At 43.5% G+C, this 25924-nt stretch overlaps 2 protein-coding genes and 1 pseudogene across 2 annotated transcripts; all 3 read right to left on the bottom strand.

Annotated features, from left to right (window-relative positions):
* Nucleotides 1-3744: 3744 nt before the first annotated feature.
* Nucleotides 3745-4685, bottom strand: LOC122439355 (annotated as a pseudogene).
* Nucleotides 4686-11656: 6971 nt separating this feature from the next.
* On the bottom strand, nt 11657-12598 carry LOC122439354 (olfactory receptor 1I1-like). The gene has a single exon (XM_043464427.1). It carries the CDS (start codon nt 12596-12598, stop codon nt 11657-11659), a length of 942 nt encoding a protein of 313 aa, XP_043320362.1.
* Nucleotides 12599-23193: 10595 nt separating this feature from the next.
* Nucleotides 23194-24144, bottom strand: LOC122439353 (olfactory receptor 1I1-like). The gene has a single exon (XM_043464426.1). It carries the CDS (start codon nt 24142-24144, stop codon nt 23194-23196), a length of 951 nt encoding a protein of 316 aa, XP_043320361.1.
* Nucleotides 24145-25924: the final 1780 nt, after the last annotated feature.

Here is a 25924-nt window from a genome sequence, read left to right as displayed (position 1 = left end):
CAGATAGTAAATATTTTAGATTTTGCACAGGGTTCATTGTAGCTTGAAAAGAGTTGTGTGTGTGTGTGCTCAGTCATGTCAGACTCTTTGCAACCCCATAAATTGTAGCCCACCGGCCTCCCCTGGCCATGGAATTTTCCAGGCAAGAATACTGAAGTGGGTTGCCATTTCCTTTTCCAGGGGATCTTCCTGACCCAGGGATTGAATCTGTGTCTCTTGCATCTCCTACATTAGCAGGCAGATTCTTTACCGCTGTGACACCTGGGAAGCCCCCAAACAGTCATAGATGATGAATTAATGAGTGTTTCTTGCTGTTGTTATTGTTCAGTCACTAAGACATGTCCAAATCTTTGTCACACCATGGACTGCAGCACGCCAGGCTTTCCTGTCCTTCATTATCTCCCGGAGTTTGCTCAAACTCATGTCCATTGAGTCAGTGATGCCATCCAAATATCTCATCCTCAGTCGCCCCCTTCTCCTTCTGCCCTCAATTTTTCCCAGCATCATGGTCTCTTCCGATGAGTCGGCTCTTCGCATCAGGTGGCCAAAGTATCGGAGCTTCAACTTCAGCATCAGTCCTTCCAATGAGTATTCAGTGTTGATTTCCTTTAAGATTGACTGGTTTGATCTTGCAGTCCAAGGGGCTCTCAGGAGTCTTCTCCAACACCACAGTTCAAAAGCATCAATTCTTCGGCCCTCAACCTTGCTTATGGTCCAATTCTGTTCCCATAAAACTTTATTTATGGGAAATATCCTAAAATCCTAAAATTAGGATTTTACATAATTTTAATGTGTCATGAAGTAGTCTTTTTTTAAAAAATTTTCAACCATTTAAAAATATAAAAACCATTCTTAGCTTGCAGGGCACACAAAGACAGGCTGTTGGCTGAATTTGGCCCATGGACTGCAGTTGGTAAATCCATGCTTTAGGCACCGAATTCTAGGCAATATTGTGTGTTGTTGAGACTGGGGGCTGTAGAATGGGTCCCCTGTTTGAACATTCACTACTGCTTATTAGAAAGCTGCACTTTTCAAGTCTAGTTTCCTCATCTGTAAAAAAGGAATTACATTTCTTACCTTGTAATAAAGGTAGGGGTCCCTAACCTCTAGGATCTAATGCCTGATGATCTGAGGTGGAGCTGATCTAACAATAATAGAAGTAAAGTGCACAATGAATGTAATGGACTTGAATCATCCTGAAACCATCCTGCCAACACCCTGGTCCATAGAAAAATTGTCTTCCACGAAACTGGTCCCTGGTGCCAAAAATGTTGGGGACCGCTCTTGTAGGCTTTTTGTTTAAAATTTAATGCGATAGTGTATTTAAAGGGATGATCCCCGTGCAGGGCACATAATAAATCTCAGCTATTGGTATCCTCATTGTCATCACAGTGAGACCAAGAAGTTGAATTCATGCAATCTGAATCCTACAGGTTTTCTCCAGTTGTAGCACAGACTCCCTTAACCAGAACTCAGGGTAGTCAACGCTTGAGAGGATATATCTGGGCATGGTCTTTGCACGATGCCAGCCCTTCCTAAACTAACTGTACTAGTTTGCTGGGGCTTCATAACAAAGTATCACATACTGTGTGGCTTAAACAACTGAAGGGTATCCTCTAGCAGTTCTGAAGGCCAGAAGTCCAACATCAAAGTTGTCAGCAGGGTTTATTTCTTCTGGAAGTGGTGATGGAAAGTCCGTTCCATGCCTTTCTCTTAGCTTCCGGTGGTTTCCTGAAATCTCTGGCATTCCTTGGCTGGTAGAAGCATCATCTCCATCTTCACGTGGCCTTCTCCCTGGTACATGTCTGTGTCCAATTTCTCTCTTTTTATAGGGGTGCCAGTCACAGTGGAGTAGGACCCTGATGATCTCATTAGAACTGGTTACCTTGGAAAAGACCCTATTTTCAGGACAGGTCACCTTCTGAGGTGCTGAGGGTTAGAGTGAGACATTAGACTGCGACATATCTCTTTGGAGGACACAACTCAACCCCTAACTCGACCTCTCTGTGCATCCCAGCTCGCTGCATCCACTTGTTGCTGGCAGCACCTATAGAATCATATAGGGTTTGGAGTCAGGTGATGGAATCACAGGAAACATATGGACTCTGAAGCTCGTCCAGGGCCAGTGTGCTCCCACTGTGGTCTGCGCACTGCCTGCTTCAGGACCACCTGGGCAGCCTGTTAAGAACCCAGATTCCAGGATCTGGTATCAGGTTGCTGAATCACAATCCCTAGGTCCAAAGGCCAGCATCTCCTATGTCCCAATCTGGGGGACACGAGAGGCCTGTTTAAGACTGTGGTCCTCGTGCAAAGTCAACCACTAGGTTCCCCGTGAGTCTGAGAGTGGTGGTTGCTGAGTTGGATAGCAAGTCAGCTCATCTCAACAGATGCTCTCAGAGTCCTCCCCCAAGTCACTTACGAAGCACAGGGATATGATACACGTGGCTAATACACACTGTTCTATCAATATTAAACTGAGAGGAGCTGGTCTTTCATCCCACTAGGATTATCCACACAGCAATCCTATAAACCTCAGAGAATTTCAGGCTACTTCAGAGTCTTCTATGCTACTCTGGTCTTCATGGAAGAAGATAAACCATGGCAAAAATAGGATGGTGAAGAATCTGCCTGCATTGCATGAGACCCGGGTTTGATCCCTGGGTTGGGAAGATCCTCTGGAGAAGGGGATGGCAACCCATTCCAGTATTCTTGTCTGGAGAATCCCATGGACTGAGGAGCCTGACTAGCTACAGTGCGTGGGGTTGCAAAGAGTCAGACATGACTGAGCGACTAACACTTTTACTTCACTTTCTTTCACTTTCCCTTCCCATGGCACTTTATTTCTCTCTTATGATGCATTAGCAAGTTGGCCTGTGATGATTTATTGCATATCTTTATTCCCTCCAGATTCTGAATGTTTTGAGAGCAGCAATGGATGTATTCCTGTGTCCCATGCACTGAGAAATGGTCACAGAACATTGGGAGGCGCTGAACAGCTATTCTGCCCGAGGACTGAGGGGGCTACTTTATGGACCACTAGGCCCCCTCTGGGACAGAGACTGTTCACTTCTGAATGAACACCTAGTGAGCTAATCCCAACAGATGCTCTCAGATTCCTCCCCCAAGTCATTAGGAAACATGGCCATATATCTGTCTAATGTACATTGTCTTTATCAGTATTAAAATTGAACGTAGCTAATCTTTCCTTCAATAAGGATTATCCATGTAGGAATCCTATAAGCTCAAAACCTCAGAGAGTTTAAGGCTACTTCACAGTCTCCTCTATGCTGCCCTTGAGTGGTAACATAAATCATGGAGAAAAACTCATGTCTTTCCTGTTCTGTATCACTCATTTCTTCATCTCTTGTGACACAATCACCATGTTGCCCTGTGACAGTTTACTGACACGCCTCCATCCCCTACCAGATTCTGAATGCCTTGAGAGCAGAGATGGGGTGTATTCCTGTATCTCAGGCACTAATCAGTGGTCCTGGAATATAGTGAAAGTGAAAGTGTTAGTGGCTTGGTCGTGTCAGATTCTTTGTGACCCCATGGACTGTAGCCCACAAGGCTCCTCTGTCATGGGATTCTCCAGGCAAGAATACTAGAGTGGGTAGCTACTCCTTTCTCCAGGGAATCTTTCAGATTCAGAGATCAAACCTGGGTCTCCTGCATTGCAGGCAGACCTTCTGAGCCACCAGGGAAGCCCAAGGAACATGGTAGATGCTAAAAAACTATTCTGTCCTAAGACTGAGATGGGACTACTTTGCTGACCAGTTTCCTCAGAGCTGTCTTCATGTCCTTGTTCCCTAGGCTGTAGATAAAGGGGTTTGGCATGGGGATGACCACCCCACACATCAAGGCAGCCGCCTTGTCCTTCTGTGAGGAGGCTGGAGATGCTGGCTGCAGGTACACGGTGAAGGTGGTGCCATAGAATAGAGTGACCACAGTGAGGTGTGAGCCGCAAGTGGAGAAGGCTTTCCATTTGCCCTGAGCAGAAGGGATCTTGAAGACCGCCCAGAAAATGCAGATATAAGAGAGGAGGATGCATGTGAGAGGGCTGATGCCCATGATGATGCCGAAAGCAAAGATCACCAGCTCATTGGTGTGTGTGTCTGAGCAGGAGAGCTTCAGCAGGGGCATGAGGTCACAGAAGAAGTGGGGGATTTCAGAGCCAGCTCAGAAGGTCAACTGAGCCATGAGGCAGGTGTGGACAATGGACTGGAGGTTGGTGATCAGCCATGACCCCACCACCAGCAGCCCACACACACAGGGACTCATGATGGCAAGTAGCGCAGAGGGTGGACAATGGCCATGAACTGGTCAATGGCCATCACGGCCAGGAGGAAGCTGTCCATTGTCCCAAACAGGTAGAAGGCATACATCTGGGCAAGGCAGGCTGTGAAGGGGATGGCTTTTCTCTGTGTCCAGAGGTTCACCAGCATCTTGGGGATGGTGGTGGGAGAGAAGAAGATGTTGATGAGGGACAGGTTACAGAGGAATAAGTACATGGGTGTGTGGAGGTGTGAGTCTGTGATGATGACCAGGATGATAAGCAGGTTTCCAAAGATGATGACCAGGTATATGAGCAGGAACAGCCCAAAGAGGAAGATCTGATGCTCTGGCTATTCTGAGAGTCCTAGGAAGAGGAATTCTGAGACTGCTGTTTGGTTTTCTAGCTCCATGGATAGCCAGTGTCTTCTAGGAAAGAAACAAGGGCAGAGGGAAGTGATGTAAAGTTGGGAGTCAGAGGTGGAATTCTAGTCTCAGCTCCCTACAGACCTGTACATTCTGTGAAAACTCATGGAATTCTTATAGCTCCCTTCCATGGAATTTTGTTTCCCCAAACAAAGCCACCCATGTTTGAGACAGTCTCAAAGATCTAACTAAGTTGTTTTGAAACAACCCATGTTATCTCAAGGTATATTGTTTTGAGACAATTGTCCCAAGGGTATATTGTTCATAAACACCATTGTTTTTCTTCAGTGAAGCAGTTTCATAGAAAACAAAATTGGGAGAAATCAAATCCAAATATGATTATCTTCTGTTCTTCTTTCTCTTCCTTTCCCCTCATCTTTCTTTCCTTTCCACCCTCCCTTTCATTCTTCCATCAGTGAGACATAATCTTAGCATCAATTTGGGGTTCATGACTTTTGGTATAGGATGAATAATACTCTTCTGCTCTTCCAATGAAACTCAAGTTTGTTAGGGGCATTTTAAATCTTAAAAGAAATCAACCCTGAATATTCATTGGAAGGATTGAAGCTGAAGCTGAAGCCGCAATACTTTGGCCACCTGATGCGGAGAGCCGACTCACTGAAAGAGACCCTGGTGCTGGGAAAGATTGAAGATAGGAGGAGAAGCATATGACAGAGGATGAGATGGTCAGATGGCATCAGTGACTTGATGGACATGAATTTGAGCAAGCTCCAGGAAATGGTGAAGGACAAGGAAGCCTGGCACGCTGCAGTCCACGGGGTCACAAAGAGTTTGACTGAGCGACTAAACAACAATATGATCACTAGGCAGACTCCCTCTTTCTTTCTTTCTTGGGTTTTTTTTTTTTTTTTTTTTGCCATGAGGATCAGTGTTGAAATTGAAAACTCTTGCAAAATGTTGGGAACATAAATGTGCATAAACACACTTTTCACATTTTAATTTGAATCCAGCAGGTAAATTTATTCACTGGGCTTCCTGATGAGGACCAAGAACTTTTCTGTAATTATGATTATATCGATGGTAGATCTGTATTAGCAATCTTGCCTTAGCCCTACATGTAGGCTGAAGTCTATGCTCCAGTTGGTTTCATGAACATTGAACAAGAAATGATCCTTGCTAACCAATCTAGGTGCAGAATCCTTTCAGATTTCAGTATATCTTACAATGTTATATGGAAATTGCTCTCAATTACCTTGCTCACAACTAATTTGACAGCAATATATTTTAGTGATTACTTTTTATTATTAAGACTCTACAAAGCATTCAATTTGATTTTCATAGACCACATTTCCCATTTCCTCCCTCCCTCCTTGCCTCCTTCCTTTCGTTCCTTCCTCTTTTCTCTTGTAGTTTGTGGAATAACATCATATTATTTACACAATACATTTGCAGCAGCCACTATAATCAGCATAATCAGGTTTAGGATTATTTAAAATGACTCAACTCATCTGAGCAGAAATGTTTCAGCAAGCTAGTGATTAGTCTCCAGGCCTCAAGCATTCAGCATACGGTGGCAACAGTCAATATATTTTCAGCAGAAAAAGAGACTTTGGGTGAACCCAGAAAGTTGGTAAAGTGGAAGTTTTAAAGGGAGCTTTCGTAGTTACAAAAGACTATCTGGAGCCTTAAAACTAATGGTATTTTGGAAGTATATTTGCTCTCAGCAGTTGCTTTGCAGGACAAGAAATTTTATATTTTTTTATATTCTAGAGCAACTGTCACTGCCCATTAAAAACAGTTTTGCATTAAAATATATACTGTTGTACCTTATCAGTCAGCTGTTCAAAAAGTTTATTCAAAATAAAAACTCCCAGCCTGGACTATTCAAAGGTAAGTTGTTTCCATGACAATGAGAAAAGTGTGATTAGATGTCTAACTGACAGGAAGCAGAATGTGCTACATGCTTATTCCTGATTTTAATATGATGACAAGAAAAGTGAGTTTGTAAAATAACACTCTGAAATGAACTGATAGGAAAATATGGATGAAAGGAATGAACAGGAGAGAGCAAGGTTTAAAGAAATGCAAACATGTAGGCATGCTTGATACTGTTCCCATTCACACATTTTAAGTTGAGAATGAGCTTGATCCTAGTTTTGCTTCCCCATCTGTTTAGAAAGTCCCCGTTATTATTAGCAGGTTCATATTGAAAGTCCAGAGAAAGCAGATCTTTACTGCATTCATACAAGACCACCAAAGGCTGGTTGCATTTGCCTCTCCAAGTCTCCATTTCCTGGTGGGTAGTGTTTATCCTTCCTTTAAGCTAATGAAGATTTATCGAGAACGTGTTAGGGTCTAGGCACTATGCTTGTTTCTTATGATACATAGACAATATAGAAAAAATTCAACATGACATGATTCACCAGGTCCTTGTAAAATGTTAATATTTTCTTTTTGAGAGACATCTCTGGTGGTTAAGAATCCATCTTTCGGTGCAGAGGAAATGGGTTACATGGCTGGTCAGAGAACTAAGACCCCACTCTCCAGAGTGTCCCCTCCCAGCCCAGACTGAGCCACCAGTCCCCTAGGTGGCAGTGATGTACAGTCCAGGCTGAGAACCACTGCCCTAGAGCAACTTCTTGTCAACAAGCACAGTTGCAAGGGTGTGGCCAGGAAGGGACTCACAGTATTGTATGCAACTGAGGGAAAACTGCATACTGAGTTGCTTCAGTCTGGTCTGACTCTTTGCAACTCCACCAGCCCATAGCCCTCCAGGCTCCTCTGTCCTTGGGATTCTCCAGGCAAGAATACTGGAGTGGGTTGCCATGCCCTCTTCCAGGGGATCTTCCCAACCCAGGGATCAAACTCGTGTCTCTTAGTCTTGTGCATTGGCAGGCAGGTTCTTTACCACTAGTGCCACCTGGGAAGCCCTAGACAGACCTGAGCATCACCCTACAAAAACTCAAACCCTTGTAAAGTAACTGCATCTCTGTTGGAGACCTGTCCAGTTTAACAAGGAAGACCCTGTGGTGCTAACCTTCCTAAAGCCCTCTTTCACCACCTCTTTACCTCCAGTGATCCTGTTCTTAACAGCAGGTATTAGCATATTTTCTTTGTTCTTGAAACACCTTGGGGTCATATACCACCTTCCTTATACAGACTGATCTATGTACTAGGTTTACCCATTGTGGTGGTGTTTAGACGCTAAGTTGTATCTGACTCTTTTGCGACCCCATGGACTGTAGCCCGCCAGGCTCCTCTGTCCGTGGGATATCCCAGGCAAGAATTACAGGAGTGGGTTGTCATTTCCTTCTCCAGGGCATCTTCCTGACCCAGGGATCAAACCCACGTCTCCTGCATTGTCAGGCAAATTCTTTACCACTGAGCCACCAGGGAAGCCCTATGATTACCCATACACATCAGTAACCCTTAAAACATTTCCAAAGACCAATTGTCTTGGAAAGTAGAGAGATACGAATCTAAAATACTCGTAATTAAAGAGTTTAACCTAGTACTTGTTGACAGCACAGAGTTTAGCTTTGAAACACCACTACTCATAGTGTGTGAATGGCCATTCTCAGAAGCAATGGAGTGTGAGAGAGTGGAAAGAAGTCTCAGCTCAATGAGAGACCAAACACTTCCAGGCTTGGTGCCCCTCACCAGCTCCATCTCTCTCTCTCTGAGTTGTAGCAAAACCCACCCATAAAGAAACTGTGGTACTTGAGAAGGCTCAAGGCTTTACAGATATTGTTTTTAAAGCCCTCAGTTCTGTTCCTGTCAATAATGTGTTCCCAGGTTTTGAGAACTGGGGACCTATCTAGGTAAGAAATGAAACTTTAACAAAAGGAAACTTTAATGAAAGGGAACTCCTCTCATTGCTAGACAGAGACAGTATTTTTTTAGTCACGCTAGATCTTTGTTGCAGCATGGGAGTTTCTCTAGCTGTGATGAGTAGTCTCCAGAGCATGTGGATGCCAGAGCGTGTAGGCTCAGTAGTTGTGGCCCTATGACAGTTCCCATGCAGGGTGGTCTGGAGGTTCATACCCCTCCCCAGAGTGCTCAGATGCTTGAGTCCATGTCTTTTCACTCATCTGACCTTGATGGAAAGTCCACAAAGACAGGGAATTTATATTGTTAAGTTCACCAATGAAAGCTCTTAGAAATTAATAAATAATCAGTTAACTGTATGTTAGATAAATAAAGGTATCAAACACTTGACTGTAAGTCAGGTGCTGTGCTTGGCACAGGGGCTTCAGTCCTTATTAAAATGTCTTCTTGTCAGTCATGGGAAGTGATCAGTCTTCATTAACCTGGTGTAGGCCCTACCAAGGGCTTCCCTAGTAGCTCAGCTGGTGAAGAATCTGCCTGCAATGCAGGAGACCCCGGTTCGATTCCTGGGTTGGGAAGATCCCCTGGAGAAGGGATAGGCTGTCCACTCCATTATTCTTGGGCTTCACTGGTGGCTAAGATACTAAAGAATCCGCCTGCAAGGTGGGAGACCTGGGTTCGATCCCTAGGTTGGGAAGATTGCCTGGAGGAGGGCATGGAAACCCACTCCAGTATTCTTGCCTGGAGAATCCCCAAGGACAGAGGAGCCTGGCGGGGGTCAGTCCAGGGGGTCGCAAAGAGTTGGGTACGACTGACCACTAAATATAGCACACACAGTCCCTACAAAGCACATCTTGAGAAGGATTAGGGAATCTCTCTTCTACTCTTTTTTTTTTTGCCACACCGAGCAGCATGCAGAATCTTGGTTCTCTGACCAAGATGGACCCATGCCCCGTGCACTGGGAGATGGGAGTCTCAACCTCTGGACCACCAGGGAAGTCCTCCCTTCTACTCTTGAATCAAAATGTTGTCCAGGGACTGCCACAGTGGTCCACTGGTTAAGATTTCGCCTTGTAATGAAGAGGGTGAGGGTTCAATCCTTGTTCAGGGAGCTACGATCCCCCATGCCTTTGCCCCAAAAAACCAAAACGTGAAACAGAAGCAATATTGTAGCAAATTCAGTAAAGACTTTAAAAATTGCCCATATCAAAAAAATTGTTGGTGGACTTGAATCTTTGGTGTTGGGGTGTCCAGGTCACGACTCCCACTTCTTTTCCACTAGGTAGTCTCTCTATTTCCTGGAATCCCTCTAGTTTTACCTTTTCCCCAACTGGCTTTTTGAATTCTTAAAAATGTTAACTTTTAAAATGTGTTAATACTAACTCTTGGTTAAGAAAGTAGCCATGCAAGGACAAAATGAAATGATGTCCATTAATTCAGGTCCCCATTTATCCAGTTCTTAACTTGTCCCCTTAATGGATAACCCCTCTAAATGACTCCTGGGTAACTTCCCAGGATCTCTATCTCTACACACACACACACACACACACACACACACACACACACATACACATCCTTCTGGGAGTATGAGAGAGAATCTGTCCATGCCTCTCTCAGCTTCTGGTTGTTTTCTGGCAACCTCTGGCATTCTTTGGTTGTGGAAGCATCACCTTGATCTTCGCCTTCATCTTCACGTGGCCTTCTCCCTTGGGGGACTGTCTGTGTCCATATTCTACCTTTTTATAAGATAGTCAGTCATGAGGTCATTAGGACCCCCTCCCCCAATGACCTCATTTTAACTTGATGACCTGACCAGTGGCAGATTTTATTTTCTTGGGCTCCATAATCACTGTGGATGGTGACTGCAGCCACAAAATTAAAAGACGGTTGCTCCTTGGAAGAAAAGTTGTGACAAACCTAGGCAGCATATTAAAAAGCAGAGACATCACTTTGCCAACAAAGGTCTGTATAGTCAGAGCTATGCTTTTCCTAGGAGTGATGTATGGATGTGACAGTTGGACTGTAAATAAGGCTGAGTGCTAAAGAATTGATGCTGTCAAATTGTGGTGCAGAAGACTCTTGAGAGTCCATTGGATGCAAGGAGATCAAACCAGTCAATCCTAAAGGAGATCAAGCCTTTGGAAGGAATAGTCATTGGAAGGGCTGATGCTGAAGCTGAAACTCCAATCCTTTGGCCAACTGATATGAAGACCCAACTCATTGGAACAGACCCTGATGCTGGGAAAGACTGAAGGCAGGGGGAGAAGGGGATGACAGAGGATGAGATGGTTGGATGGATGACATCACCAACTCAATGGACATGAATTAGAACAAACTCTGGGAGATAGAGAAGGACAGGCAAGCCTGGTGTGCTGCAGTCCCTGGGGTCACAAAGAGTCAGACATGATTTAGTGACTGAACAGCACCAACGAGAAAGAGGTACTGGGTATGAAGTACCCACCTGATTTTGACATATGTTTTTTGTTGTACACAATTCAACCCCTAATTCTAAGTCTCTGTGTAACCCAGGCTGCCCATCTGCTTGTTGTTGATAGCACCTGTAGCACCAGGGTCCAGTCAGCCTGCTGAATCACAATCACCATGATCCAAGTGCCATCATCTCCTAAGTCCCAGTCTGGGGGACATGGGAGGCCTTTTGATGGCAGTGGTTCTCTTGCAAAGTCAGACCACTAGACTCCATGTAAGACTGAGAATAGTGGCTGCTGAATCCAATAGTGAGTCAGCTCATCTCAACAGATGCTGTCAAAGTCCTTCCCCAAGTCATAGAAAGCATGGTGATATAATACACTTGGCTAATACACATTGTCTTTATCAGTATTAAAATTGAGCACAACTAATCTTTCCTTCAACAAGGAGCAATCCTATGAGCTCAACACCTCAGAGAGTTTAAGGCTACATCAAAGTCTCTTCTGTTCTGATCTTAAGGGGAAAGAGATCATGGGGAAAATACATATCTTTCTCTTCCTGCAGCACTTCATTCATCTCTGTTGACACAATCACCATGTTGCTCTGTGATGATTTATTGACATGTCTCTATCAGCCTTCAGACTGAATGTTTTGAGGGCAGAAACAGGGTGTATCCTTGTGTCCCAGGAACTGAACAGTGGTCCTGGAACATGGTAGGCGCTGAACAACTTTTCTGTACTAGCTAGGACTGAGAGGTAGCTGCTTTGCCGAATAGTTTCCTCAGAGCTGTCTTCATGTTCTTGTTCCTTAGGCTGTAGATAAAGGGATTCAACATGGGGATGACCACCCCACACATCAAGGCAGCCGCCTTGTCCTTCTGCGAGGAGGTGGGAGATGCCGGCTGCAGGTACACGGCGAAGATGGTGCCATAGAATAGAGTCACCACAGTGAGGTGTGAGCCACAAGTGGAGAAGGCTTTCCATTTGCCCTGAGCAGAAGGGATCTTGAAGACCGCCCAGAAAATGCAGATATAAGAGAGGAGGATGCATGTGAGAGGGCTGATGCCCATGATGATGCCGAAAGCAAAGATCACCAGCTCATTGGTGTGTGTGTCTGAGCAGGAGAGCTTCAGCAGGGGCATGAGGTCACAGAAAAAGTGGGGGATTTCAGAGCCAGCGCAGAAGGTCAGCTGAGCCATGAGGCTGGTGTGGACAATGGACTGGAGGTTGGTGATCAGCCATGACCCCACCACCAGCAGCCCACACACACGGGGACTCATGATGGCCAAGTAGCGCAGAGGGTGGACAATGGCCATGAACCGATCAATGGCCATCATGGCCAGGAGGAAGCTGTCCATGGTCCCAAACAGGTGGAAGGCATACATCTGGGCAAGACAGCCCGCGAAGGGGATGGCTTTTCTCTGAGTCCAGAGGTTCACCAGCATCTTGGGGACAGTGGTGGAAGAGAAGAAGATGTCAATGAGGGACAGGTTACAGAGGAAGAAGTACATGGGTGTGTGGAGGTGTGAGTCTGTGATGATGGCCAGGATGATGAGCAGATTTCCAAAGATGGTGACCAGGTACATGGGCAGGAACAGCCCAAAGAGGAAGATCTGATGCTCTGGCTTTTCTGAGAGTCCCAGGAGGAGGAATTCTGAGACTGCTGTTCGGTTTTCTGGTTCCATGGACAGCTTTTGTCTACCGCGAAGGAGAAAAGGAGGAAGATGAGAGACATGAAGCTTGGAGTCAGAGATGGAGTTCCATCTCAGCTCCCTGCAAACCTGTGTGTTTTGTGAAAATCCATGGGATTCTTATAGCTCCCTCCCATGGATTTCTGTTTCCCCAAGGAAAAGCATCCTTGTCTGAGAATGGATAGTCTCAAATGTCTGACTTAGTTGTTTTGGGACAATTTAGGTATTATTCATTAACAGCTTCATTTCTCTTCAGTGGAGCCAAGCTTCATAGAAGATCAAATTGAGAGAAATCAAATCCAAACCTGATCATCTTCTTTCTCTTCTTTTCCCTTCTTCTTTCTTTCTTTCCTTTCCTCCCTTTCCTCCTCCATCAATAAGACATAATTTTAGCATCTCTTTTAGGTTCGTGACTAGCGATATAAGGATGAATAGCACTTTTCTGAAGCATCCAATGAACTCTAATTTCATTAGGGACACTTTATGATCTGCTCCCAGGTGATGACTTGGTAGACCCCTTCTCATTTGTTGCGATGAGGACCAGTGTTGGAAACTCCAGCAAAAGAGTGGAAACATAAAGTGGACAAACATACCTTTTACATTTTAACTTGAGTCCAGTATGTAAATTTATTCATTGGACTTTTTGATGAAGACCAAGATCTTTTCTAGTATGAGGAAATTGGTGGTGGATCTGTATCAGCTGCCTTGCCTTAGCCATATACATAGGCTGAAATCTGTGTTCTGTTTTTTTTTCATGAATGTGGAACAAGGAATTGAGGATCCTTGCAAAACAATCTGGGTACAGAATACTTTCAGATTTTTACACTTCTACATCCAAATTGCCTTCCATTACCTTGCTCACATCTATTTTGACAGGTTTTTAAAATGATTCCTTTTTCTTATTAAGTCTTTACAAAGCATACAATTTGGATTTCATGAAACCACATTTCCTATTCCTTCTCTCCCTTCTTCTTCCTTCCCTCTCTCCCTCCATTCCATCCTTCCTTCCTCCTTTCTCTTATAGTTTGTTAATTTTTATAGTATTATTTTTTTTTTCTATTTTATTTTATTTATTTATTTATTTTTATTATTATTTTTTTTTCCAGTGGGTTTTGTCATACATTGATATGAATCAGCCATGGATTTACATGTATTCCCAATCCCGATCCCCCCTCCCACCTCCCTCTCCACCCGATTCCTCTGGGTCTTCCCAGTGCACCAGGCCGGAGCACTTGTCTCATGCATCCCACCTGGGCTGGTGATCTGTTTCACCATAGATAGTATACATGCTGTTCTTTTGGAATATCCCACCCTCACATTCTCCCACAAAGTTCAAAAGTCTGTTCTTATAGTATTATTTAAACAATACATCTGTAGCAGCAACTGCAATCAGCATGATCAGGTTTGGCATTATTTAAAATGACTCAACTGAGCAGAAATGTTTCAGCAAGCTAGTGAGCAGGCCCCTGGCCTCAAGCATTTGGTGCACTGGGACAGTAGTCACATGTTTTCAGGGGAAACAGTGACTTTGAATGAACCCAAGAATGCTGGTAAAGTGGAAGTTTTATAGAGAGCTTTCACACTAACAAAAGAATACCTGGAACTTTAAAGCTAATGGCATTTTGGGGACTTCCCTGGTAGTCCAGTGGCTAAGACATCATGCTCCCAGTGCAGGGGGCCCAATTTGATCACTGACCAGGGAACTAGATCCTACATGCTGCAACTTAGGAGTCTGCAGGCCTCAACTTAAGAGTTGAGTTCACATGCCCGTGTGCCACAACTAAGACCCAGCACAGCCAAATAAACAAAATATATATTTAAAAACAAAAAGCTAGTGGCATTTTGGAAGTACCTTTGGTCTCAGCAGTACCTTTGCAGGACAAGAAATTCTGTATTTTCGTATGATCTAGACCAACCATCACTGCTCCTTGAAACAGTTTTGTACCCTCAGTAAAATATACACTGTTGTATCATGTCAAACAGATGTTCAGAAAGTTTATTCAAAATAAAAACTCCCAGATGCAGCCTGGGCTATTCAAAGATAAGCCATTTCCATGACAACAAGAAAGGTATGATCAAGTGTCAGTTGACAAAAAGCAGAATGTCCTACATGTGTGTTCCTGGAGTTAATATGATGACAGAAGAGTGAGTTTGTAAAATAACACTCTGACACGAACTGATACGAAAATATGGACCGAAGGAACGAACAGGAGAGAGCAAGTGTTAAAGAAATGCCAACACGTCATCATGCCTGATACTATTCTCATTCACACATTTTAAGCTGACAATGAGTTTGATCCTAGTTTTGTTTCCCCATCTATTTAGAAAGTTCCCATTATTTATTGGGAGTTAGCAGGTTCATGGACATGAACTTGGGCAAACTTCGGGAGATGGTGAGGGACAGAGAGGCCTGGTGTGCTGCAGTCCATGCGGTCGTAAAGAGTCGGACATGACTGGGCAATTATACAACAAAAATCAGGTTCATATAGAAAGTTCAGAGAAAGCAGATTCATACAAGACCACCAAAGCTTGGTTGCGTTTGCCTCTTTAAGTCTCCATTTTCCACTGGATGTGTTTATCCTTTCTTTAAATTAATGAAGACTCATAGAGAACATATTAGATGCTAGGTGTCTCTTATGATACATAGACAACATAGAAAAAAAAAAAAGCAATGTGTCACGATTCACCAGGTCCTTGTAAAATGCTAATATCATCTCTTTCCAGCAATGAGAGGATTTTCCTTTGCTGCCCTCGTTTCTTTATTTTTTAAAATTAATTCATTTATTTTCATTGGAGGCTAATTACTTTACAATATTGTAGTGGTTTTGCTATACATTGACATGAATCAGCCATGGGTGTACATGTGTCCCCCATCCTGAACCCCCCTCCCACCTCCCTCCCCATCCCGTCCCTCAGGGTCATCCCAGTGCACCAGCCCTGAGCAACATGTCCCATGCATCAAACCTGGACTGGTGATCTATTTTACATATGGTAATATACGTTTCAGTGCTATTCTCTCAAATCATCCCACCCTCGCCTTCTCCCACAGAGTCCAAAAGTCTGTTCTTTATATCTGTGTCTCTTTTGCTGTCTCGCATATAGGGTCATCGTTACCATCTTTTTAAATTCCATATATATGCGTTAATATGCTGTATTGGTGTTTTTGTTTCTGATTTACTTCACTTTGTATAATAGGCTCCAGTTTCATCCACCTCATTAGAACTGATTCAAATGCATTCTTTTTAATGGCTGAGCAATATTCCATTGTGTATATGTACCACAGCTTTCTTATCCATTTGTCTGCCAATGGGCATCTAGGTTGCTTCCATGTCCTGCTTATTATAAACAGTGCCACGATGAACATTGGGGTACACATGTCTCTTTCAATTCTGGTTTCCTCGGTGTGTATGCCCAGGAGTGGGATGCTGCCCTCTTTTCTTACCTGGTTAAGTCCTCTGGTCTTAAAACCGATTTCTGACAAGTACATATCTGAGGCATTTAATGACAACAAAAGTGTTGAGAGTTCTAAGGAGCAACACTTTATTTCTTAAAAAATTTTCTCTTATTTTTTGGCTGAGCTACATGGCATGTGGATTCTTTGGTCCCTGACAAGGGATCGAACCTGCATTCCCTGCACTGGGGATGCAGAGTCTTAACCAATGGACCACTAGGGAAGTCCCCAGAGTTTCTTCATGTGTAGATTTCACAATGACTCTGAGAGGTATATGGTGCTGACCACAACTGATAATAGAAAGACTGGGGCTGGGACTTCTCTGGCAGAGTAGTGGTTAAGAATCCACACTTCCATGCTTCCACTGCAGACGTCATGGGTTCAGTTCCTGGTCTGAACCCATATGCCAGGTGGTGCAGTAAAAAAAAAAGACGGGGGCTGAGAGAGATGTTCTGGGCACTCAACCTGCAGGTGGTTGGGCTCTTAGTTGAACTGAGGTTTATTTTCTCTCTCAAACTCCATTGCTTCTGAGTATGGCCACTCACACCCTAGGAGCAGTGGTGTTTCACAGTCAAACTCTCCCAACATGTTCTAAGTCATCCTCTTCAATTACAAGTGTTTTAGATTCTTATCTACCTGCCTTCCAAGAACATTGGTTTATAGAAAGGTTTAAGGTTTGCTGAAGTAAATGGGACAACACAGTATATAGTTTGATCGGTATAAGAAAGGTGAGAGGTGACCCCATGGTGTTTTGAGAACAAGGAAGAGATGCTAATCCCTGCTATGAGGAGCAGGACCATGGAAGGTGAACAGGTGTGAAAGGGAGCTTTAGAAAAGTTAGCAGCGCAAGCTCTTCCTGGGTAACCTCAAGAGATCTCCAGCAGAGATTTAATTAATTTTCAAGGGTTTTTAGAGAAGGGTTTGAGGTTTTTATAGGGTGATGCTCAGGCTTCTCTGGGCAGCCTGTACTACTGTGAGTCCCTTCCTGGCTACACATTTCCAACTGTCTTTGGTTGTTGACAGGAAGCCCTTGTTTGCACTAGGGCAGTGGTTCTCAGCCTTGAGTGTACATCAGTGCCACCTAGGGAGCTGGTTAAAACCCAGGTATCTGTGCCCATGCCTTGGAGGGTCTGGGATGGGGCTTGAGAAACAATAGTTCTAGGAAGTTCTCAGGGGACACAGCTGCTACTGGTCCAGGACTGTACTTGAAGAACCTCAGCTTTGGAGAAAACTGTTTTATGGTGACCTCCATCCACGGACTCTAAATGCTTTTTCTGCACATGACTGGCCACAGTGAGTTTGTCCTCTGTACCTTTTGCCCTCTCAGGGAATATAGAATTGCTCTCAGTCCCTCTTCTTTTTCTCATTCTCCCTCTCCCCTCACAGTCTCTCTCCTTTCAGGAAGAGATGCAGTTCCTCTTCCCCAGCCCCTCCAGTTCACTCCTGTTCTCCATCCTTGGCTGACTTACCAGGAGGGTGTTACCAAGAGAATGGTCTTGGCAGACTCCGTCTCCACTGGATCCCATAGGATTCTGAGGTCAATGCTAAGACACTGGGAAAGAAGTGAGGAGACCCCTCAGCTGTGACTTCTGAGGGGAGACTGATGTCTGTGGTGTAGAGGAGGGAATCATGTATTCCCACCCCAGCTGGGGTATGCGAACAGGGTCACAGCAGGGTATTTAGAGTTTGAGGGCTCTTGGGCATTTTAATCCCATGGCTCCTTGTTAAGAAGGAAGATGCTAATTGTCTTGTTTGTATTCTTGCCACTTGTGACCCGTTGTCTGGCGTATGGGTACTTTGGGATAATGGAGTGGGTGACAAAGTGGAGGATACACTCCATTAAGGATACATTCTCACTAGAAAACCCCCTAGTGTCCCTTCCCAGCCCAAATTGAACCTCATGGCAGTTCCCATGCAGGGTGGTCTAGAGGTTCAAGCCCCTCCCCAGGGTGCTCAGGTGCCTGAATATATGTCCTTTCACTTATTCCATCATGAAGGAAACTCCAGGAGGATAGGGAACTTATACAGTTAAGTTCACCAGTGAAAGCTCCTGCAAAGTGATCAATAAATTTATGCTGCATAAATCAGTATCAGTTCAGTTGCTCAGTCATATCCAACTCTTTGTGACCCCAAGGACTGTAGCACACCAGGCTTCCCTGTCCATCACCAACTCCCAGAACTTGCTCAAACTTATGTTTATTGAGTCGGTGATGCCATCCAGCCATCTCATCCTCTGTCATCCCCTTCTCCTTCTGCCTTCAATCTTTCCCAGCATCAGGGTCTTTTCCAATGAGTCAGTTCTTTGCCTCAGGTAGCCAAAGTATTGGAGCTTCAGCCTCAGCATCAGTCCTTCCAATGAATGTATAGGACTGATTTCCTTTAGGACTGATTGGTTTGATCTTGCAGTCCAAGGAACTTTCAAGAATCTTCTCCAACACCACATTTCAAAAGCATCAATTTTTTGGCACTCAGCTTTCTTTATGGTCCAACTCTCACATCCGTACATGACTACTGGAAAAACCATAGCTTTTTTTAAAAAAAATTTTTTTTTATTAGTTGGAGGCTAATTACTTCACAACATTTCAGTGGGTTTTGTCATACATTGATATGAATCAGCCATAGAGTTACACGTATTCCCCATCCCGATCCCCCCTCCCACCTCCCTCTCCAAAAACCATAGCTTTGACTAGATGGACCTTTGTTGGCAAAGTAATGTCTCTGCTTTTTAATATGCTATCTAGATTTGTCATACCTTTTCTTCCAAGGAGCAAGCATCTTTTAATTTCATGGCTGCAGTCACCATCTACAGTGATTTTGGAGCCCAAGAAAATAAAGTCTCTCAAAGTTTCCATTGTTTCCCTGTCTATTTGCTGTGAAGTGATGGGACCGGATGCCATGATCTTCATTTTTTGAATGTTGAATTTTAAGCCAGCTTTTTCACTCTTTTCTTTCACTTTCATCAAGAGGTTCTTTAGTTGCTCTTTGCTTTCTGCCATAAGGGTGGTGTCATCTGCCTATCTGAGGTTATTGATATTTCTCCCTGCAATCTTGATTCCAGTTTGTGTTTCATCCAGTCCAGCATTTTGCATGATGTATTCTGCATATAAATTAAATAAACAAGGTGACAATATACAGCCTTGATGTACTCCTTTTCCTATTTGGAACCAGTCCATTGTTGCATGTCCAGTTCTGTTTCTTCTTGACCTGCAGGCAGGCTTCTCAGGAGGCAGGTAAGGTGGTCTGGAATTCCTACCTCTTTAAGAGTTTTTCCACAGTTTGTTGTGATCCACACAGCCAAAGGCTTTACTGTAGTCAATGAAGCAGAAATAGATGTTTTTCTGGAATTCTCGTGCTTTTTCGATGATCCAACAGATGTTGGCAATTTGATCTCTGGTTCCTCTGCCTTTTCTAAATCCAGCTTGAATGTCTGGAAGTTCTCGGGTCATGTACTGTTGAAGCCTAGGTTGAAGAATGTTGAGCATTACTTTGCTAGCATGTGAGATGAGTGCAATTTTGTGGTAGTTTGAACATTTTTTGGCATTGCTTTTCTTTGGGATTGGAATAAAAAGTGACCTTTTCCAGTCCTGTGGCCACTGCTGAGTTTTCCAAATTTGCTGGCCTATTGAGTGCATCACTTTAACCGCATCATCTTTTAGGATTTGAAACAGCTCAGTTGGAATTCCATCACCTCCACCAGCTTTGTTCGTAGTGATGCTTCCTAAGGCCCACTTGACTTTGCATTCCAGGATGTCCGGCTCTAGGTGAGAGATCACACCATCATGGTTATCCGGGTCATGAAGATCTTTTTTGTATAGTTCTTCTGTGTATTCTTGCCACCTCTTCTTATTATCTTCTGCTTCTGTTAGGTCCATACCATTTCTGTCCTTTATTGTGCCCATCTTTGCACGAAACATTCCCTTGGTATCTCTAATTTTCTTGAAGAGATCTCTAGTCTTTCCCATTCTATTGTTTTCCTTTATTTCTTTGCATTGATCACTTAGGAAGGCTTTCTTATCTCTCTTTACTATTCTTTGGAACTCTGCATTCAGATGGGTATGTATTTCCTTTTCTTTCCAGAGGGGACCAAGCTTATTTTTGAATGGGGATTAAGGGATTTCTCTTCAACTCTTGAATCAAAACTGTTCGTGGACTTCATTCTTTGGTGTTTGGGTTCCTATGTCATGCCTCCCATTTCTGTTTCCCTGGGGGGGTTGCTTTTTATCTTCTGTATCCTTCTATTTTTACCTTCTCCCCAACTGGCTTTTTAATGTCTTAAAAATATTAACTTTTTAAAGTGTGTAAATACTAACTCTTGGTTAAGAAATTTTTCATGCACCACATTTTCTTTATCCATTCCTCTGTTAATGGATGTTTAAGTTGATTCCATGTCTTGGCTATTGTAAGTACTACTGTAATGAACATTGGGGTGCAAGTATCTTTTAGAATTATGGTTTTTCTCTGGACATATGTCCATGAATAAGACTGTGGAATCATATGGTAAATTAGCCATAAAAAAGAGTGAAATAATGCCATTTGCTGTAATATGGATGACACTAGAGGTTATCATGCTAAGTGAAGTAATCAGAGAGAGAAAAATATGTGATATCACTTATATGTAGAATCTAAAAAATGATATAAGTGAAGTGAAACTATTACAAGTGAAACTAGTATAAGTAAAACTATGGTGATACTAGCGGTAAAGTACCCACCTGCCAATGCAGGAGATGTAAGAGCTGTGGTTTCAATCCCTGGGTCAGGAAGATCCCCTGGAGGAGGGCCTGGCAACCTACTCCAGTATTCTTGCCAGGGGAATTCCATGGACAAAGGCGCCTGGAGGGCTACAGTCCATGGGGTCACAAAGAGCTGGACACGACTGAAGTAACTGAGCACTCACACGTTACATGGGAAGCGAGTGAAACTATCTGCAAAACAGAAACAAACTCACAGAGTTCAAAAACAGACTGATGGTTACCAAATGGAAATGTGGGGCAGGAGGAATAAATTAGGAGTTTGGGATTAATATATACACACTACCATGTATAAAACAGATAATCAATAAGGACCTACTGTATAGCACAGGAACTCTAATCAATATTCTATAATAATCTATCTGGTAAAAGAATCTGAAAAAGAATGCATATATGTATATGTATTACTGAGTCACTTTGGTGTACACCTGAAACTAACACAACTCTACTCAATAAAATTAAAACAAATATTCTTGCAATGGAATAATGAAATGTTGTTCCCCAATCCAGGTCCTTATTCATCCAGTTCTTAGCAAGGCTCCTCAAGGAATAATCTCTCTTAATGGCTTTTGTGTAACCTTCCAGAGTTTCTACACAGACACACAGACACACAGACACACAGACACACACACACACACACACACACACACACATTCTGGGAACTGTGAGAAAGAATTGTTCATGCCTCTCTCTAAGATTTTGGTTTAATGGCAATCTCTGGCATTCCTTGGCTTTTTTATTTTTTAAATTTTTTTAAATTAAATTAATTTTTTTAAAAATTCCTTGGCTTTTAGAAGCATCACCTTGATTGCTTCCTTGGCCTTCACATGGATTTTTCTGTGGGTGCATGTCTGTGTCCAAATTCTACCTTTTTTATAAGGATATCAGTTACAGTGGATTAGGACCCTCATGACCTCGTTATAACTTGATTACTTTGCAAAGACCCTATTTTCAGAAATGGTCACTTTCTGAGGTACTAGGGGTTAGACTGCGGCATATCTTTTTGGAGACACAGTTCAGCCCCTTATCCAACCTCTTCATGGAGCCCAGCCCACCGCATCCACTTGTTGCTGACGGCACCTATAGAACCGTATCGGGTGGAATCACAGGAAACACATGGACTCTGTGGCTAGTTCAGGGCCAATGTGCTCCCACTGTGGTCTGTGTGCTGCCTGCTTCAGGACCACCTGGACGGCCTGTTAAGAAGGCAGATTCCAGGGTCCAGTGTCAGCCTGCTGAATCACGATCTCCACGATCCAATGCTAGCATCTCCTATGTCCCAGTGTGGGGGACATGGGAGGCCTGATGATGACAGTGATCCCCATGCAAAGTCAGGCCCCCTAGGCCCCCTGTGAGATTGAGGTTGATGCTGAATCGGTAGCAGGTGAGCTCACCTTGTGTTCTCAGAGTCCTTCCTCAGGTCACTTAGGAAGCATGGTGATGTAATTGGTTGATATGTAACACATTTTTTTTTTTTTTTAAGACACAGACCATTTATTTTTCACTTTTATTGGAGTATAGTTGCTTTAAATATTGTGTTAGTTTCTGCTGTATGGCAAAGCGAATCAGTTACACATATACATACATCCTGTCTCTTTTAGGCTTGCTTCCCATGTATGTTACCACAGAGCACTGAGCAGAGATCCATGTGCTACACAGTAGGTTTGCATTAGTTATCCGTTTTATACACAGTGTCAATATGTCAATATGTCAGTCCCAGTTCCCCAGTCCCTCCCACTTCCCATGCCCCCTTGGTGTGCATAAGTTTGTTGTTTATGTCTGTGTCTCTATTTCTGCTTTGCAAATAAATTCATCTGTACCATTTTTCCTATATTCCACATATAAGCAATACTATATGATACTCGTTTTTCTCTTTCTGACTTACTTTACTCTGTATGACAGTCTCAAAGTGCATTGACACCTCTGCAAATGGTACTGTTTTGTTCCTTTTTAAGGCTGAGTAATATTTCACTGTATAAACATACCACATCTTCTTTACCCATTCCTCTGTTGATGGACATTTAGATTGCTTCTACATTATTGAAAGCAAAGATCTTTAAAATTGAATGTAGCTAATCTTTCATTCAACTAGGATTATCCATGTACCATTTCTATAAGATACCCCAGGAGGACCAGTTTAAGGCTACTTCAAAATCTCCTACTCTGACCTTCAGGAGGAAGAAAAACCATGGGGAAAATGCACATCTTTTCTTTCCTGCAGCACTTCATTCATCTCTTATGACAGATACATTTACCGTGTTGACCTGTGGTGATTTATTGACAGATCTCTATTCCATACCAGACTCTGAATGCCTTGAGAGCAACAACAGATGTGTTTCAGTGTCCCATGCACTGAACTGGGGTCCTGGAACATGGTAGGTGCCGAACAGCTATTCTGCCCTAGGACTGATGGGGGCTACTTTGCCACCCAGCTTCCTCAGGGCTGCCTTCATGTCCTTGTTCCTTAGGCTGTAGATAAAGGGGTTCAGCATGGGAATGATCACAGCATACATCAGGGCAGCTGCCTTGTCCTTCTGGGAGGAAGTGGGAGATGCCGGCTGCAGGTACACAGCAAAGATGGTGCCATAGAATAGAGTCACCACGGTGAGGTGTGAGCCACAAGTGGAGAAGGCTTTCCATTTGCCCAGAGCAGAAGGGATCCTGAAGATCGTCCGAAAAATGCAAGTATAAGAGAAGACTTTGCACACAAGAGGGCTGATGCCCATGACAATGCCGAAAACAAAGATCACTAGCTCATTGGTGTGTGTGTCTGAGCAGGAGAGCTTCAGCAGGGGCATGAGGTCACAGAAGAAGTGGGGGATTTCAGAGCCAGCGCAGAAGGTCAGCTGAGCCATGAGGCTGGTGTGGACAATGGACTGGAGGTTGGTGATCAGCCATGACCCCACCACCAGCAGCCCACACACACGGGGACTCATGATGGCCAAGTAGCGCAGAGGGTGGACAATGGCCATGAACCGGTCAATGGCCATCACAGCCAGAAGAAAGCTGTCCATGGTCCCAAACAGGTGGAAGGCATACATCTGGGCAAGACAGCCTGCAAAGGGGATGGCTTTTCTCTGAGTCCAGAGGTTCACCAGCATCTTGGGGACAGTGGTGGAAGAGAAGAAGATGTCAATGAGGGACAAGTTGGAGAGGAAGAAGTACATGGGTGTGTGGAGGTGTGAGTCTGTGATGATGGCCAGGATGATGAGCAGGTTTCCAAAGATGGTGACCAGGTACATGAACAGGAACAGCCCAAAGAGGAAGATCTGATGCTCTGGTTTTTCTGAGAGTCCCAGGAGGAGGAATTCTGAGACTGCTGTTCGGTTTTCTGGTTCCATGGACAGCTTTTGTCTACTGCGAAGGAGAAAAGGGCAGAGAGAAGAACATAAACCTGGGAATCAAACAATACTACAAAGCTACAGTCATCAAAAAAAATGTGGTACTGGCACAAAAACAGAAATATAGATCAGTAAAACAGAATAGAAAACCCAGAAATAAACCCATGCACCTATGGTCAATTAGTCTATGACAAAGGAGGCAAGGCTGCACAAATATGGAAAGACAGTCTCTTCAACAAGTGATGCTGGGAAAACTGGACAGCTACATGGGAAAAAATGAAATTAGGTTATTCTTTAACAACATACACAAAAATAAGCTCAAAGTGGATTAAATACCTAAATGTGAGACCAGACACTATAAAACTCCTAGAGGAAATCATAAGCAGGACATTCTCTGATATAAATCAAAGCAATATCTCTTTTGATCCATCTCCCAGAATAATGGAAATAAAAACAAAATGAACAAATGGGACCTACTTAAACTCAAAGGCTTTTGCACAGCAAATGAAACAATATTCAAGAAGAAAAGACAATCCACAGATTGGGAGAGAATATTTGCAAATGACGTGACTGCCAAGGGATTATTTGCCAAATTACAAACAGTTCGTGATGTTTAATAGCATCAAAACAAACAACCCATTCAAAAGATGGGAAGAAAACCTAAATAGACATTTCTCCAAAGAAGACATACAGATGGCCAAGAGGCACAAGAAAAGATGTTCAATATCGCTAATTATTAGAGAAATGCAAATCAAAACTACAATGAGATATCACCTCACACCAGCCAGAATGGCTAGCATCAAAAAAATCCACAAGCAGTAAGGGCCAGAGAGGGTGTGGAGAGAAAGGAACCCTCCTCCACTGTTGGTGGGAATGAAAATTGGCAGAGCCACTATGGAGAACAGTATGTGTACATGTGTACTAAGTTGCTTCTGTGTTGTCTGACTCTTTGCAACCATAAGGACTGTAATTTGCCAGGCTCCTCTGTCCATGGGATTCTCAAGGCAAGAATACTAGAGGGGGTTGCCATGCCCTTCTCCAGGGGGTCTTCCTGATCCATGGGTTGAACCCCTGACTCTCATGTCTCTTGAATTGGCAGGTGGGTTCTTTACCTCCAGTGTCACCTGGGAAGCCTGGAGAACAGTATGGAGGTTCCTTAAAAAACTAAAAATAGAGCTACCATATGACACTGAAACCCCACTGCTGGGCATGTATCTGGAGAAAAACATGATTCAAAAGGATATATGGACCCTAATGTTCATTGCAGCAATGTTTACAACAGTCGAGACATGGAAGCAACCTAGATGTCCATCAACAAAGGAATGAGTAAAGAAGATGTGGTACATATATAGTACAATGGAATATTACTCCGCCATTAAAAAGAATGAAATAATGCCATTTGTAGCAACATGGATTGTCACACTGAGTGAAGTAAGTCAGACAGAGAAGGAGAACTATTGGATGACATTCCTTATATGTGGAATATAAAAAGAAATGATATTAATGAGCTTACTTAGAAAATAGAAAGAGATTTACAGACTTAGAGACCAAACTTATGGTTGCCTGGGGTGGGGGAAGGATGGAGGGAAGGGAAAAGAGCTTGGGATGGACATGTACACACTGCTAAGTTTAAAATGGATAAAGAACAAGGACCTACTGTGTAGCACATAGAACTCTGTTCAGTGTATGTGGCAGCCTGGATGGGAGGGAGTTCAGAGGAGAATGGATACAAGTATATGTATGGCTGAGTTCCTTCCCTGTTCACCTGAAGCTATCATAA

The sequence above is a fragment of the Cervus canadensis genome, chromosome 4, assembly GCF_019320065.1.
Source record: "Cervus canadensis isolate Bull #8, Minnesota chromosome 4, ASM1932006v1, whole genome shotgun sequence".
Classification (NCBI taxonomy): Eukaryota; Metazoa; Chordata; class Mammalia; order Artiodactyla; family Cervidae; genus Cervus; species Cervus canadensis.
The sequence above is the reverse complement of the archived record's forward strand: the minus strand, read 5'-3'. Positions and strand labels throughout refer to the sequence as shown.